The sequence below is a fragment of the Anarrhichthys ocellatus genome, unplaced genomic scaffold (assembly GCF_004355925.1).
Source record: "Anarrhichthys ocellatus isolate YVR2014 unplaced genomic scaffold, GSC_Weel_1.0 scaffold6, whole genome shotgun sequence".
Taxonomy (NCBI): Eukaryota; Metazoa; Chordata; class Actinopteri; order Perciformes; family Anarhichadidae; genus Anarrhichthys; species Anarrhichthys ocellatus.
The window spans coordinates 8,776,030-8,793,428 of NW_022280036.1; the positions used below are offsets into that span (position 1 = coordinate 8,776,030).

General features: G+C 42.0%; 1 protein-coding gene across 1 annotated transcript; it reads left to right on the forward strand.

Moving 5' to 3' along the window:
* The first annotated feature begins 814 nt into the window (after positions 1–814).
* Positions 815–16,897, forward strand: crispld2 (cysteine-rich secretory protein LCCL domain containing 2). Its single transcript, XM_031846784.1, has 15 exons — positions 815–1,266; positions 3,239–3,586; positions 4,658–4,776; positions 6,132–6,264; positions 8,214–8,329; positions 8,766–8,866; positions 8,954–9,145; positions 9,229–9,289; positions 9,406–9,472; positions 9,565–9,695; positions 9,840–9,883; positions 10,000–10,072; positions 10,341–10,416; positions 12,106–12,236; positions 15,043–16,897. Exons 2-15 carry the CDS (start codon positions 3,317–3,319, stop codon positions 15,092–15,094), a joined length of 1,566 nt encoding a protein of 521 aa, XP_031702644.1. The 5' UTR covers positions 815–1,266; positions 3,239–3,316; the 3' UTR covers positions 15,095–16,897.
* Positions 16,898–17,399: the final 502 nt, after the last annotated feature.

Genomic DNA, 17,399 nt, shown 5'->3' on the forward strand with positions numbered 1-17,399 from the left:
ACCAGAGGGGTACCTAGTGCGTTACTCTCCGATGCCAAGGGGCACTGACCAACTGTCGGTGTTTGACACATTGGGTGTGAGAATGTGTTGACAGACCACAGACTGCATATGGATGTAGTCAACGTGAAGTCGCCATCTTGTTTTTTTGCAACCAAATTGAACCCACAAAGTGGAGCTAATTATAGGCGAACGCAGAATAAGACATTTAGAGGCAACCAAAAAGGTTACAATTAACTTTCATGAAATGAAAACACGCTGAAAGGGTCAAAGTTCTAAGATGAAAACGCAGACCAGCTCCCAGACCTGAAAACCCCCTGGTAGGGACCTGTCAATCACAAGGTAGCCACGCCCTAAAGAATACTCTGCTTTATTTTCTGTTTTACTCTTAATGGAATCATAATTTACCAGATGAACATCACGCTGTATTGAAGAAGAATTGCAAACTAGCGATTGAGACCATAAACCCATGTTTACAATGTTTACTGAGGTAATAAATCAAATGAGAAGAAGGGTCATTTTCTCATAGACGTCTATAGAGTTTGAGGCACTTCAGCATTAGCTTCACTTTTCAGAACCAGAGGTTTCCCCCTGCTACAGACTTAATAAAAATGGATCACTGCATTTTTACCAAATTAAATGATAAATTCCAGCCAATTGATTTTTCCGATCCATAAATATTTTATGGCTGCTGACTAATCTATAAGCATTAGCAAAATAGGCATTCGTTGCAACTTATCTCGCTCTTTATAAATGGTGCCCATTAAAAAGTATTGCCCATACTTTAAGAACAATATCTATTGTTTTTTTTATTTAGTTTGGGTGACTTTAGTTCTGTAGCGGTTGTGAAGATACATATCTGGTACATAACTGTCACCCTAACGTGATTCAGAGGTGATGATCTAACTGCCTGCCGCTGACTCGTCTGACAGCTTGCTGATTTAAGATACTTGTAGTTTTCTTCCCGACGTTAGGGTGCTCGTCAGCGTGCGCACACTGCCCGCCCTTTGCCAAGAACATTGCCGACTTCAGGGAGGCTGGCGAGTGGGGGGAGTGAAGAGAGACAGTCATTTTTTCCCTTGGTCCTGAGGGGTCTCCTTCTCTATATAAGGCACTGTGAGCTGCTCGGGAGTTACACAGCTCCTGTGTGCTTCAGGAACACCGCCAACAAGCAGCAGCCCGGTGCTCTCACAAGGGAATAATACAGCTCTCCAGCGCGCAGAGGAAACCGCTCCGAAATATTCAACTGAATACTTGAGAAAGACAGAGGTGAGCACTTGCAATTTATTGTGTTTTAGATGTCAGTAACGCTGAGGTATAGCGGGGTTTTTACTGTTGATAGGCGCAGATTATTCTCAGTTTTACCTATATCTGTAATGCCAAAATAATATGATAAACTGTGTGCAGATATCACTAAATAGAAATGATCACTGAAATACTATTTGTAAATTAAGATAAACCTGTATCCCTAAGCCTATTTAAATTTTCAAATTGATTTAGTATTACAATATGAACTCTGATGATTTCAGTTGTGGGTTACAAACCATGCCACTGTAAAAGTGCAAGACACTGCCATTCATTGAGTCTGCAGCTTCACTGAGCAAATGTCAATGGGAGAGCAGCAGCTCCCTTTATGGAAAATGTAATGCTAGATTTCAAGTCATTAAGACAATAAAAACCCCATACTTCATACTTTTTTTTTAGAGTTCTAGGGCCAGCCATTGTAAAAAAAGAATAACTGGTGTAGTGTCAGTCTTTAAAGGGAATGAAAAAGTGAGCAAGCATCTATTTAAATATATAAATCAGACAATTATATTGGGACATAGGTTGTGTTTACATTCAACCTCGTGCTGAGGCTGAGAGGAGGTCAGTCCCTCCTCAGATCAGACACCAGCCAGCCAGTGGCAGAGAGGGCTCAGTTCCCATAGACAAGATGTGGATGTATACGTGTGTCCGATTCATCTGCTCCATCTGTCACTCTGGTATAAAATTCATGAGAGCCATGAGAAGGGCCCAGACAGAGAAGTTGGTAGAGGTTCAGTGTGAAAAGGGGGGCACGGGGAGAGGAGAAGGGTGTGGTGCTTGAGCTGCCCGCTGGCTCACAGTGCCCAGAGCTGGTACAGCATGTTGACACAGAGCCGGTGCCAGACCTCGAACCTTTTCAGCCAGATGGAAAGAGGTGAAGGGAATCAAGGATGAGAGCAACCAGTCCGAGCCAGAGCTTGGTTTATTATTTGTTTCTTCTCTGATCACCCTGACGGACTGAGTTATACTTTGTGATATTGGGTTTAGCTCTAATCTTGGACGTAATGCTTGTTGCCTTCCAAAGGGAGGTCAGATGTATGGTCAGTTACAGAACATCCCCCCTGGATGTGTCAGGAAGAAAGTGTTTTGCGGTTCAGCAGGGTGAAAGCTTGTCAACCTGAACTCAGGTCTCCCTCCTTATTGTCTCGCCCTATACTGCTCAGTTTGGTTAGAAAATAGTCAGAGTCAGGAGACGAGGAGACATATTACTTTTGTGTTCACGGTAAATAATTAAAGCTGTTTAAAATAAATTACTTTCATGTTAAATGTTGCTCACTATAACATGTTGGGCTCACAAGAGGTTCACTCTCAGAATGATAATGAAACAATATAATGTCACAATATATTAACAGGATCATAATGTAGTCATATCTGGGAAGCACAATATGTTGCTAGACACATCTATGGTTCACCACAGTATCTGATAGAGACAGAGGAAAACATAGCTCTTAAATTGAGATCACCCTATACAGCCTCAAAAGGACCCGACACATGACCTGTTAACACCTCAGTGTAAGCAATTGCTGAACATGCAAAGCGTCTCAGGAGAAAGACTGATTGCATGGCTGCTGCATTGGATGGCATCAGATTATTTTTGTGTTCCTGTTAAGAGTTTTGATACAACAACCACAAACTGGCAAAAGGCTGAACTGACAGAAAGCAGAACATCTGAGAATAAAATGTCCAGAGTTGAGAGAGGACTTTCAGTTTACTTTGCCTCATCATCATCAACTGTGTGCCAGTAGCCCTGCACAAGATAACACAATACAGCTTAAAGAATGGAGCATTTTACATTTACACATCAATATTTTATCCCAGCCCCAATAAATGCACAACTTGGTTATAGAAAAAACTCCGACATTAATTTAGTAATCTGTACTCTGCTTTGTTGACTCTCACAGTAGGGAAAGACTCATTCAATATTTCCTCTCTGCAGGTTGCGTCTGGGACTTTAAACGCACTCTGCCTGTCTACTGCAGTCTGAAAGTTCAACCCAGACAGCTGAAGTGTCAGAATGACCTGCGCTGCCATGACCTGGATCCTTGTCTTCTCCCTCCTGCTGTTGTGCGTCAGTGACTCAGCTTCCCTCTTCCTGCCCGACTCCAATGAGCTCAGGCAGCTGCTGAGCCGCTACGAGGAGGCAGCGGACCAGAACAGCCCCAGCAACACAGCTGGCAATAGGACCCGACGTGCCATCCGCTGGTCGGACCGTGAGGAGATCCTCCAGCTGCACAACAAGCTGAGGGGCTCCGTTTACCCCACTTCCTCAAACATGGAGTACATGGTGAGACAAGTCCCACTATCCCATTTACTGATTCCCCTATTACTCTTAAAGATGATTCAAATTTATCAACTGTAATCTTTAGCTTTACCTCACAAAGAACTTCAATTTAATGTGTCAGCAACCTCTTAAATGGGGCTTTTTCTCTCTGCTGGAAACATGCAGTCATGATAGCAAGCTGTTGCCAGCCTGCTGTGCTGCTCTTTTACAAGGAGGATAATAAGACTGACTCTGTCCAACCTGAAAGCAGCTCAGCGCTAGAGAAGAAAGGAGAGCGAGTGGGGGCTGGGTCAAAGGAAAACAGCGAGAATTTGGCTAGGAAGGGAAATCCTGGGACAACGTGGCACATCAATGAGTAAAGTAGAAGAGGGATTATTGTTGAGACACACAGGAGGTTATAGAAAACCACAAGGTCCATGAAGTTGAGAGAAGCAGTGGCGGCTTGTGTCTCTGGAGTGCGGTTATAGCAGGGAAGGAAAGTGTCTGAAGATTTACGTCGCCCAGTGCTCTCTCAAATTCCAGCGAACAGGCAGTGTGTGTGTTTGTGTTAGTGAATGGGTGTTTGGCGTTACAGTGATGTCTGCGTGTGCATGTTTTAGCGACCACCAAAAGGCTGGAAATTTACTGAAGAGTTGTGCTTTGAGGGGCCGTGCTGTATGCAGTCCTCCCTCCCTTCACAGCGCCTCATCCACTAAGAGAGTCAGGTGTCTTCTCCCCTTTCCACCCTGCTCTCCACCGCTGTAAAGAAACCCAATGTGGAAATCTGGATAATTCAGCTGTGATTGCTGGAGATTTGTAGTGGACCAGGGCCAGGCGCCAGCTGCCCCACTCAAATGTCACCGTCAAAGGTTAACTTTGTACTTGTATCCAGCTCAGTTTCAGCTCACTGGGAAGGAAGGAAGTGCAGAAGTAGAGGCCTTGAACAAGTTGTGGTTAGGTACCTGCTGCACAAGATGTGGGTTATAATGCTTTATATTGTAGCAGATGCAGCAGGTGAATATTGCAAAGTCTTCTTATTGGTGTCTAAAGCAGTGAATTACTCGTGAGAAACTGTGTTTTACTTTACGTGTCCAGGTTTGGGATGATGAGTTGGAGCGGTCTGCCACTCAGTGGGCAGAGCAGTGTCAGTGGGACCATGGACCGCAGGACCTGCTCATGTCTATTGGACAAAACCTGGCTATTCACTGGGGAAGGTGAGATGCAATAACACACATGTAGTCAGCTACAGTATGTGTTTTTCAAGAATACAAATGCATCTGTACCACTTTCTGATAAGACACCAAAAATGATTTACAAATTCTTGCTACAAGTTTTATAATTGGTTAGTTAAGCATTTACTAATGCTTTGTACACAAGTTATAACACATTTATAAGACCCGCGTCCATATGACTGCTGTTTGCCTTTTTTAGTTTATATTACTGCAGTAAGAAATGGTACAAATTCATTATAAGATGTGTAATAAGCTGTTAATTAGTAGATTATTGTCCAGGTCCTCTGCAGCCCTTTTGCAGAAGGTGATATTGGGATAGGGAACATGGTAAACATAATACCTGCTTAGCATCTGCATTTTAGGATTTTAAATAAATCCATGTTGACGTTAGCATTTAGCTCAAAGCACCGTTTTCCCTATGTACAGCCTTACAGAGTCGATAGCCTGACTGTGGACTCTTGTGGACTTTTTCGTACGTTTCAGTTTTCTATTTAGTTAGTTTAGAGTTGTTCTGTCACATAATCAACAGGTCATACCGATTTTCTATGTACTTACTTATCGTAAGTATAGTCTGAGATGTCAATGTTGCAAGTGGAAGTTGTTTCCTGTAAACTACAGTGATGACTGCTGATCCTTCAATAAAATATCGGTCCATTGTTATGTAGCATCATGGGTGGTGTTACCCAGTGCTAGCCTATTAAAGTTGATGTTTGTGTGACTGAGAATGTGTGTGTGTCTGAGTAGACACCAGACACACTAGACCTCTGTGCATGACAGTGTATGTCTATCGCAGCAGGTGCCCTTGCAGGAATCTGCTCCCATTCTCACAGCCCTTTTCCTCCCCCGCTATTCCCTTCTTTTCTTCCTGTGCCAGCAAACCCTGATGTGGAGTCTTTTTTTTCCACTCCCCCTCTTCTCAGTCATTTAGAAGCTCAGCACTTTTCAATACCGTAAAAAGAGATGTTTATAACAAGAGCATGAACAGATTTGTTTGGCTGTGGAGCTATGTTTACGTTTGCTCTGATTCTTTTTTTTTTTTTTTTTCAAGCTGATTTGATTTCCCCTGTTAAGGAGGGGGAACACGGTTCTGTGTGCCAGGTCAAATTCAGAATCATCATTTGAGGCCTGAAAGGAGGAGGAGAAAGGGCAGCGAGGTTCATGCAGTGATTCTCAAGTCTAGCCAAAGCACCTGGCAGCTCCCGCAGATATTTCCCTTTTGGCCCTGGTACCTGGACGGCGTGTGACTGAGCCTACTGTTGTCTGTATGTATGTATGTGTGTGTGTGTGTGTGTGTGTGTGTGTGTGTGTGTGTGTGCGCGTGCACTTGGGTCCAACAGATACCGCTCTCCTGCCTTCCATGTCCAGGTCTGGTACGATGAAGTGGAACACTACACCTATCCCTACCCCCAGGACTGCAATCCTTGGTGTCCAGAACGCTGCTCTGGGCCTATGTGTACCCATTACACCCAGGTGAGATGAATAAGAAAAGAAAACAGAGCAGGGCTCCAATCAAAATCTTTGGTTCTGCTTCATTGTTTGCTGCACTATCCAGGTTTATATAGGAATTGTTCTATTCTGATTTATAGAACTACAAAGCTAAATCGGTGGAGTACTCCTATAACTAAGCACTTGGCAGTAGGGATGTCATGAGAACCGCCAAAATCATTGTCCGACTCTTACAGCTTCCAGTCATGATCGAAAAGTTCCCTGATAATGCTTCATTGTGGACAATGAATCAGTGTTGAACTCAGCAGAAAGAGAGCTAGTAATATTAGCTATTAGCAATCGCTGGGCAGCACAGTCCTGTTTAACTAAATAACAAAGCTAACAGCTAACGTTGACAGAGGTTGCATTGAGTTACATTATAATGCGTTCAAGCTCTACTCAGTAAAAATTATTATTGGGCGAAAGTAAATTATAACATTATTATGATGTGTTCAAATGTAATCTTGCAAAATTTTGATTTTGGCGAGAAACTTGAGGCAGATCACAGGGGATCATTTGATGAATTCGCAAAAATGAGTATGCATTGAAGTACACGGGGTTGTTTTGTTTTTTGTTTTTTTTCTTGTATGGCGATATCCGTACATGGCAGTGAGTTGTAAGCTTACTCTCAAATCGATCAATTACTGCAGGAAGCTGAAAAGGTGGCGTTGTGCTAGGTGTTATTTTAGGTTGAAATATATTTTTCAACTTCCTTTTGAAACGTACGCTGTAATGTCTTCCATATTTATGATCAAATCTGTTTAGTATCAGGTCATGTGTCTTTTATCTGTAATATGGAACATATGTCACTTGACAGGTGTTGCTGGGATACAACATGTGGTGTGCACCCTGTAGTATTTATTGTCCCAGTTGTGGAGGAACTGAGGGATTGAATGACATACATGGATATAGTGACTTGTAGACAGCGAAGGATGGAAGGAAAATCAGACGCAAATAATGGACAGAGAGAAGAGTGGATGAGAACATGAAGAAATCAATCAAAAGCAAACAGAAATGGCTGAGCTGGCCACCTCTTCCCCTAGACTTTACTTTGTAGCTGCTGGGATGAGTTTACCGAAACATCCAGACTCCTCCCTCTGCCTTCACCCTGAAACCGGATCACTGCCATCTGGTAGTCATTTTCAGACACACCAGACACCACTGACTGCTTGACCTGGATTCTTCAAAAGATGCTGCAGATCGGAGACAATGCCAAATCTGAGCATCATCACCTTGTCTCTATCTTTCATTGGCTGGAAGTGCTGATATACCTGCTGTCCAGGCAGCCATACTCCATAACTACTTCTGCGGAGAACTGCTAGACCCTCTGGAGTTAGAGTGTACAGATTGAGCTTAACTACCAGCACTCACCTGAGTCAGCACAAATCAGTCTGTGTGCTGACTCACTGCTTCCAGTGGCTTCTAACTGTACCAGGGAAAAGATAAACAGTCCTGAGCAGGGAGAGTGCACATGTTTCAGAGTTTGGGAGGAAAGTGAGGAGGAGTTATGGAACATGCTTGTGTTGTATTCACCGTCAAATGGCACATCATTCATCTGGAACACTCCTGCCGCAGCTTTCCGTTTAATTTGGCATTTCTTTTTACCGTGGACAGTTTTGAGCGTAGGCGGAATTCTATTTCTTCAAAGTTAAGATATTAAGAACTTCCATTTTTATCCACTTCTATCAGGGTGATGAAAATGATCATGATTGGGTCACTGAGGGCAAACTGGGTTCATCCACCCAACGTCCATCTAACTGGGGTAGAATAACAGACCAAGCAGTCCTGGAGGTCCCAGTGGTCCCATTAATCGTGACTGCCAATCTGGAATGACTGATGGAACAATGGGCTACAAACTCAGTTTACTCTGCTGTGTCTGATAATTACAGTTGTTCATCCTAACTTTGACTACTCTTTTATTTCCCTCTATACAGCTGGTCTGGGCAACCACTAGCCGAGTGGGCTGTGCTGTGCACGTGTGTCCAAGAATGGACGTGTGGGGAGACATATGGGAGAACTCTGTTTACCTTGTGTGCAACTATTCCCCAAAGTAAGCTCAGTTTTCCTCCACTGTTCATCAACACTTCTGCTCTTTTGTCTTCTGTGTTTACATTCTTCCTCCTTGCAGTGCTGACAAATGCTACAGCGTGTACCCCTAAGATAGCTGCACTACAGATACAGTATGTAGCACAAGTTGTCCAATAGATTTGTGTGACATATTGTAGCCATTAAAATTCTTCCAGAATTCAAAATAGAATAATAATAATATAGCATGGGGAAAGAAAAACAAGTGCAGAGCAGGCGCTTGTTTTCCAGACGACCCACAGGATGTAATTACCTGAGAGACAACGATGTTTTTTATTAGTTCGTGGGATTAATGACTATTAGGAGTGTTGACAATGGACAAAGAGCGCAATGAGCCCAGTGACCCTTGACTGATGATTCATTTCCACCTTAGTCAAGCTGTCCACTGTTCACTTCTGCAGGGGCAACTGGATCGGTGAGGCTCCATACCAGCAGGGCCGCCCTTGTTCCCAGTGCCCTCCCAGCTATGGAGGAGGATGTAAGAATAAGCAATGCTACAAAGGTGAGCAAACCCACATGGTTTTCATTCAAAGATGTTAACCTTCAACATGCTACCAACCTGAGCCCTGATCTGTTTGTCCATCTAAAGACTCTCAGCGCTCAGAGACAGAGGACATGAATGAGGTGGAGAAGCCTCAGGGTCCACTGCCACCTCGTACCACCCCCAAACCTGCCCCCAAACCTGCCCCCAAACCTAGAGCATCTACTCCCAAAAAACCAGCATCCAAACCCACCACACCAAGGACGCCATCTTCAAAGACTCCCAGCAACACCTTTCTTGGTAGCTGCAGGAATTATTGAAAATAACTATAAACATTCATGTTTTGTACATTTCTTAACTAATTTATGATGGTATTTTTGCAGCTCAACACATCAAGTGTGAGACTAGACTGCGAGATAAGTGTAAAGGCACTACCTGCAACAGGTCAGGTTCATTTTTTCGAATGTGCACAAAATAAGTCTTATTTATTCTGATATATTATAAACTTCCTCCGCAATTTAAACTCATTCTTGTCTCCATCTGATTTTCTGACTCTGCAGATATACATGTCCTGCTAACTGTCTGAATAAGAAAGGGAAAGTTTGGGGAACTCTCTTTTACGATGTGGTGAGTATGTCCAACATGAAACAAACATCTCTGCATCATGCAACAATTTGTACTGAAAATTAATATTTCTTCATTTTTTTCAATTGTTTCAGCAATCAAGTATTTGCCGTGCTGCTATTCATTTTGGTGTCATTGACAACAACGGAGGAGTGGTCGACATTACTAGGATGGACAAGTATCCGTTCTTTGTCAGAGCCACTAAGAATGGCATTGAGTCCTTCAGGTAGATGTTGGACCTGATTTTTCCAAATAAGTTGCATTTGCATTACATTTGCTGGTTCACTACGATTCACATCTTGTGCAATAACGAAATTTCCTTGGAACCATTTTCTTTCCGAATTTCTAAACACTGTGTTGTATTTTACAGTAAATATAAACCCGGTAATGCCTTTGTGGTGGCCAAAGTGGAAGGTAAGTGAGACACAGTTTTTAAGAAGAACTTTGACTTATGGTTGCATTTAGATTCACACAGTCAGACAACAGATATTGGGTATAATAAGTGTTTTTCTCTTCTCTCTGTGTGACAGAAATGACTGCTGACTGCTACACCACAGTGGCTGAAATCTGCCCTTTCAAAACGCCCAACTCACACTGTCCAAGGTGCCTCCTCACATCCACCATCTTATCATTCTCTAAAGCATATGATGAGCCAATTACAGGTTCTGCTTTACAGTTACTCCTCCTGGGGGGACCCATAAGTGATATTCTTATAACTCCTTACAACTGTATTATACTGTATGATAAACAATGTAAAACTATGTAGCGCTTATACATGCTAAATCGAAAGTAACGTGTTAAAGCATATTTTTATTAATGTGACCTTTAGCCGTTGCTGCAAATTTATACTTATATCCAATTTGTTTCCCAGGGTCTTCTGTCCGGCCAACTGCAAAACTCAGCCTTCCTATTGGTCGCCTGTAATTGGAAACAACATCTACACCGATGTAAGTTAAACACTGTTCTGGATTTGCATGTTCTGAAGGACCTTGATCAGGAATCATGAATGCATTTTTATTTATTATTTATTTAAGATAAATCTGGATCTGCAAACTAAATGAGTACAACAAGTAAGGCATCAGGCAGGTGCAGAATAAATATCGGATGTGTATACACTTAATCAATGGCATATCAAGGCTAGTTTATCTCAGAGGTAGAGAATGTCCATGACAAGACGACAGCTAAAGTGACCAGTTGCTCAATACATTTTAAGCGAGTGTAGACCAGTTACAGATTTGTCATTCTTTATACCAAGTAGTTTTCCTTTTCTCAGTTTAAGTGGTACAGTGTACCATATCAGGTTCCTACCCTCACCTATGGTCACGAACTCTGGGTCATGACCGAAAGGACAAGGTCGCGGTTACAAGCGGCCGAAATGAGTTTCCTCCGTAGGGTGGCCGGGCTCAGCCTTAGAGATAGGGTAAGGAGCTCGGTCATCAGGAGGGAGCTTGGAGTAGAGCCGCTACTCCTTTGCGTCGAAAGGAGTCAGCTGAGGTGGTTCGGGCATCTAATTAGGATGCCTCCTGGATGCCTCCCACTGGAGGTTTTCCAGGCACATCCAACTGGGAAGAGACCCCGGAGAAGACCCAGAACACGCTGGAGAGATTACATCTCCCAGCTGGCCTGGGAACGCCTCGGGATCCCCCAGAATGAGCTGGAACATGTTGCCGGTGAGAGGGAGGTCTGGGTCGGCCTGCATGGCCTGCTGCCACCGCGACCCGACCCCGGATAAGCGGTGGAAAATTGATGGATGGATGGATCTGCAGCATGGTTAATTTAGAGTGACTTTCCAGGCGTTGTAAAGCCTGGAAAGCCATTGAATCAGAGTATGACTTTGGCTCAATAGAGAATGGGAGTCATCATGGTGAGGTAAGCCAGAGACTGCCAGAGACTGCCAGGGATGCATCACCCAGCATGGGGCCGGACCACTCAGACGCTTATTCAAGTGTTATCTCGGGCTAAGTGCTTGTGTTTCAGAGATAGGAGACAGAAATGGTTTCATGAAACTGGTTTACATCATCCCTCCGAAGTCGCCTAAATCAGAGTAGATTAGTCATTGTAATGTTCCCTCCAGGCTAAATTCGTCAGATGTACAGTTTGTAGAAATTCCCGTTACTCTTGTGGATTATTTGGGAGTTTCCAGTTTGCACAGTCACATGAGGTCGACATAGTGTTAAATGGGGTAATATCTTGGAAACAGACCTTAGATGACGTCCGGCTGGACATAAATCACATTTCCCCAGAGATTTTGAACGTCTTACTACGGTCACAGTATAAGGCAGCCGTGTGGCTCACAGCAAATGTGCCCAGGAAAGGTTTGCAATCTCAGGCACGCAAATGTGTTTCTACTGTGGCGTAGAAGCTGGATGTTGGTTAGAAATGAGACATAAACCATCTGGTGAGAAGTGTTGTTGGAGTGTATGGACAGTGTGATCTGTGTTTAGACTAGAATTTAATGATTCTGCTCCAGACTGTTGATAAGCACTTGCAGTCTGTTGTACTGGCTCGGATTGTGAAACAAACGCTTGTGTATGTGTGTCTGTGAATTACTGCAATATATTTTGTGCTGTATTTGAAAATAAAGGAATTGAAAAGGCTGTAAAAGTATTTCTCCTCTTTTTATGTTATCCTCACAGAGCTCCAGTATTTGTAAATCAGCCATCCATGCAGGGCAAATCAAAGCAGATGGCGGTTTTGTGGATGTTCTGCCACTGGACAAGAGAAAGAACTATGCTGGAGTCCTGAAAAATGGCATCCAGTCTGAGAGGTACTACTTCATTTTTAACTACTTTTACTGTAATTATCTTTCCCAGATGGGGATTGTTGCACAATAACAAAAGGTACAAAGATAAATTGCTAAGGCACCATGTCAAATAGTGACAATAGAGATAGTCAGTGTTCCAGAAATCTATATTTTTAGATTTGGCTCAAAGCAGTCTGGCTGTAGAGTATTCAAGAGAAGCGTTTTTTTTTTTTAAACCTAAAAATGAGAATAACCACTCATGTTTAGATATGGCATGTGGCAGATTCTATCAACAAACAACCATTTGACAGCTGCGAAACTGCAAAGCCTTCTTACTTGTGATGAACGCTATCAGTGAAGCCAGGGGAAGTTTGGGAATTTGTTATTAACACATTAACGCTAATAACACATGTACAAGCACCTAATACATCTGCTACTGTTGCAGGTTGAGGAGTAGAGCGTGTAATCTGCTAAAGTCTTATAGGAGTCAGTAGTATGTTTGGTTTGGTGGTTAGGATCCCCGAATAATGGCATTATATTTTCCCAAACCGCTAGCAAGCTCAAACTGAATTATACTTGGATTTACGCAGGGTCAGCAAACTGACTACACTAAATGGCATGATAAAAATACATAGGGTCCCACCCTAACAGGTGTATCCAAGCAAACAGCAGAGTCAAGTCTGCACACAACCACAGAGTCATAAGAAGATGTCTAATTCGGCAAGATTGAGAACAGCTGTTTGGGTGGGCAGTCGGTGTGTAGGGGCTTTGAATAGCCATCTTGTTTAATGGGGTACATTCAGCCTGACTGTGTTCATGATAGACGAGTACCCATTTTGTTTTTTGTTTTGGTCTAACCAATCATAGCGAGGGACAGATCTGTGAAGCTAAATTCATATGGAGATAACACAAATGCTGCCATAGCGGTTTGCAGCTAACTCAAATATTTTTTTACGTTGATCAAAGAAATATGTGGATTTAAAAGTGTTATTTCTGTATGACGACTTACAACTGTTTATTGAATGTAACTGGGTAGCTACTAGCTAGCTAGTGTTCTTTCTCTAACTACTGGGGTAAACAGCCTTCAATGGACACAACACCAAATTTATTTAAATTGCTAAACAAAATTGAGATGTTGTTCACAATAATCATGCATGTAAGTGCTAAAGGTGTTTTTAAAGGTGAATATCTAATTAAAGTCAGTTTAAAACTGAATTGTATGTTGGCGGTTATATAATGTGTAGATAATATTCGTCTGAGCTTAGCTCAGGGTTTATGATTTGACCCATGGGAGTGTGGTAAAGAAAGCCTTGATACACAACTGAAATGAAAACATGGAGCTTGTTGTAAAATTAGACAAGTACATTTGACAAGAGTATCTATAAAATGCCTGAGAAAGGTGCTGTTATTCGCTATACAATACCTTGATTTATGTCTCCTGTTATACTGCATGTAGTGGGTTCCCTGCATGCACACCATGTTTCTCACATCACTCTCATGACTGTGGTCAGCTCCAGCGGACTATGCTTAGGCAAGGAAGCCCATGCGGGCAGTCCTGATGGCATGTGGGGTTGAAAGAGTAATGGTGTGGTTTGGTGTGTGGATGGGCCACACATGGGATCTTTGCTTACTTTACTCAGGCATTTCAATTGAGTGTGCAAAGTGCTGAGCGGCCAAAATAATCCAAGACGGACTACTATGAAATCTAATGCATAACTGCGAAGGCCCCACTCAGGGCACTGGGATAGGAGGTCAATAAACGGCTGAGAGGGAGCCCGTGCCATGTGCCAACATCATGGCAGGGTGGCCAGTTTGGACTGTTGCTGGGGAAGTAATCACAGCCTATCTGATTACTCGAGGATGGAAATGCTGCAGCCACTTAGTCAGGGATTTCCTATGTGGACAATTATCTGTGATCTGATACCAATCGCACAGGCCCATCATGATTATTGATCATGGCAGAGCTTCAAGGTCTCTCCACCAGCGAAGTAATCATAAAGTCATCAAGTTTAACACATGTGGTAGCTTGAAAAGGTCAGACTCGTATATACGACAACAATGAGTCATACTGCCAACATGCCATTTACGAAGATGCTGTGAACACCATGATTGTGTGCTTTTTCATGGACTTGGCTGCTGGCAGTACTTGGACAATACTAAAAAACAGACTTCCAAGTATCACAAAAACAAATGCAAAAAGATTTATTTAACTCCGCGGGCACCCTACACTTCAATGTACTTGTCACAAGGACTACTACTCTGCCTGTGAACACAGTTATATAACGTCGTCTGTAGATTTAGATGTGGATTTCCAAAGTTTGAGGGTCAAATTCACAAAAGGATTAGGTAGCTTTTTTTAGGTACACTTAAAGGGTGAAATGCACCCCTAACCGCGCTGCCAAGCAAATAGCGTCTTGTTGCTCCCGTGCTATTTAAATTAGATTATAGGCATACATTTAGCGCAAAATCTGCCCCTTTCCATGCAAATGAGCCTTGTTGCAAAAATATTCCACTTCACAGAGATCAGTGCTAATAGCCACATGCAGCTCCAGTGAAACTACTAGTGTCTTCAGAGAGTTGGTGGTAAATGAATTTTAAGGGGTGTCATCAGGGTCTTAGAATTATGCATTAAGGATTCAGTGTAAAACTAAGGATTGAATTCAGGACAACTCGGCCTCTGCTGTTTCAATTTTGATAATTCTTCTCCAATCTATTTCTCACAATGCCCTGCCTTTATGGAAGTTACGTACAAAATAACTGGAGTGCCCTGTGTTGCATCTGTATTTGCGGTTACCAAATGTAACATGTTTTCTGTATTGCTTGTTCGCAGCAAGAGCAACACAGAGGGAGGCTCTTTCCGAGTCTTTGCTGTGAGGGAGTGAGACTTCTGATCAGAATCCCTGAGACCAACAGAGTCACCTCAGCTGCTCTTGAAGAGCAGGACGTGCCCACAGGTTGGATACCATGGCTGTTAATCTGTCTCTGTGCCTTCAGTGGAAACAGAAAGTCCCAGCAGATTTGTTCTTAAACAATAGCCACCCAGATATAGATATGTCTACATACTTACTTTATCTGTGAATACAGAATGTTTTTACATATTATGATGCTTTGACCAGCTGGTGCTGGAAGTTCTGATTTGGACATGTTTCGCTGAAATTATTATGTTTACATTGATGTTCCTATTACAAATTCAGATTGGTTTTCTTACGCAGAAAATGTATACTGATCACACTGTATTTAATCATCGTGTACAGAATGTATGATATTTTGTTTGTTTATTGTTTTATTTTGTACCATAAATTAACATTTATATGTCTATTCTGATTTTATATTTCCTTTCATTGCCTTTTTTCTGCTCACCGGGATAGTCTTTCCTTTTTGCTCTTGAGGATTTGGCCTGTGAAACCAAATCTATGTCTCGATTGTATTTATAAGTTAAGTGTTGAGCTCATTGTGAGTGAGGATGTTTTGTTGGCTGGGTAGACCAGAACTCGTCAAGCAAAATATACAAGATACAAAAGGGGAGGAAGAAATAGGGAGGTAATTGGAAGCAGCAGCAGGCAGTACATAGATTATGTTCACCTTAAGAAGACTGTTTTCACAAACAGTCCCAGACATGTGGAGGTGATTTAGTGAAGGTGTTACATTGCTAGGTTTAATATGTAGCATGTGGTAGCTGCAGATGGCTCCTCAGAATGGTCGCCTTATTGTACATGTATTAAATAACGATCGCAGACAGTAAACATGTTAAAGATAATACACAGTCATTTCATATTTATTATTGCTTAGTGCTTTTCTCATTTTCTCATCTCTCTTGTTTCTGTAAGATTTATGAAAATGCTAAATTTGCCCCCTCCCCACCTAAGACAGATGAATGTGTCACATGTTTCAGGTCAGAGAGAGTTTTATGTGTCAAGACTAGCTCATATCTTGAGGTGTGTTAATGTGTTAAAGAATCTCATTATCAAACTGCAGTTTATTCACTTTGGAACAATATACACTATGCAGTGTAGATGAGATACAGACACCTGTAATGTCTATCACTATACTGGTTTGAGGCACCGTTGCCAATGCTTCAGTCCTGAGTTGAATACTTTTCTTGTTTAAAAAAAACAAAGAACTAGTCTACTACACTAGTCTTGACATAGGTCTCTACAGTGTTTCTGCTGTGTCTCTTAAATGCACAGAAACAAAAAATACATTTTAGTATAGTAAGCATCAGCCATGTAAAGTAATTAAACGGACTTTCAGTCTAATTTGTACTTCAGGACTGTGGTGTCCAGTTGTACCATTAAGTAGTGTCACTCTATCTGTTTGTTTCCTTGAGGATGCAAAACATGCAAACAGAGAGTGTTTTCAAAGTACAAGACAAGGCTGTAAATATATCACAAATACCTGGCCAAGAAAAAAAAAAGCATCTTTATCTCTATTCTACCTCAGCCCTATTGCTACGCTAAGCATTTAAGTCTCTTCTATATGGGAATTTTTATGGGAAATGCTGAAAGTTTTGTCGAGTTATGGGAACTGTAAATACTGTTTTTCCTGTTTTTGAACAATCCTTAATGCAGTAAGATATAATTCAATTGTTTAAATGTATTTTGTAATTGTCTTGTTTTTATACAGTTGTGGGAAGGGTTCTATAATTTTTGCACAATTTGAAAATAAAGTACGACATACAAATGCTACAACAGCTGTGTCCGTTTCAGTAAAAGGTGTGTCCAGTGAGTACATGATTATTTTGTGCATTGTGCACATACTTTGGGCTACAGTGGCCTTTGAGATGAGGTGAAATCGACGGATTATTTTGAATGAGGGTGGGTAACAGTGTTTAATGGTTCTATTATACTTTGGTTATGTTCTGATAGCAGTTGGGGAGGGGACTGCCTTGTTATATTTACCACAGCCTAACCAAACAAATCAACTAACCAGGATACAGGATATAATCTCATGGATCATCAAAAGTGAAGAATCATTTTTAATTGTCATCCACAGTAACACACATATAGCTAAAACAACACCCAAGTGGATGATTGTATCCTCGGGGTAGTGAGTCACATAATATGAGAAAAACTGTGTAACTGTTATACGACTTTATTAAATCTACTTTGACCAGTGCATCAAGCTAAGTCTGTACGTCATGCTTTCTGAATGAAATTTAGATGCAGGCCACCCAAGATTTGTTCATTA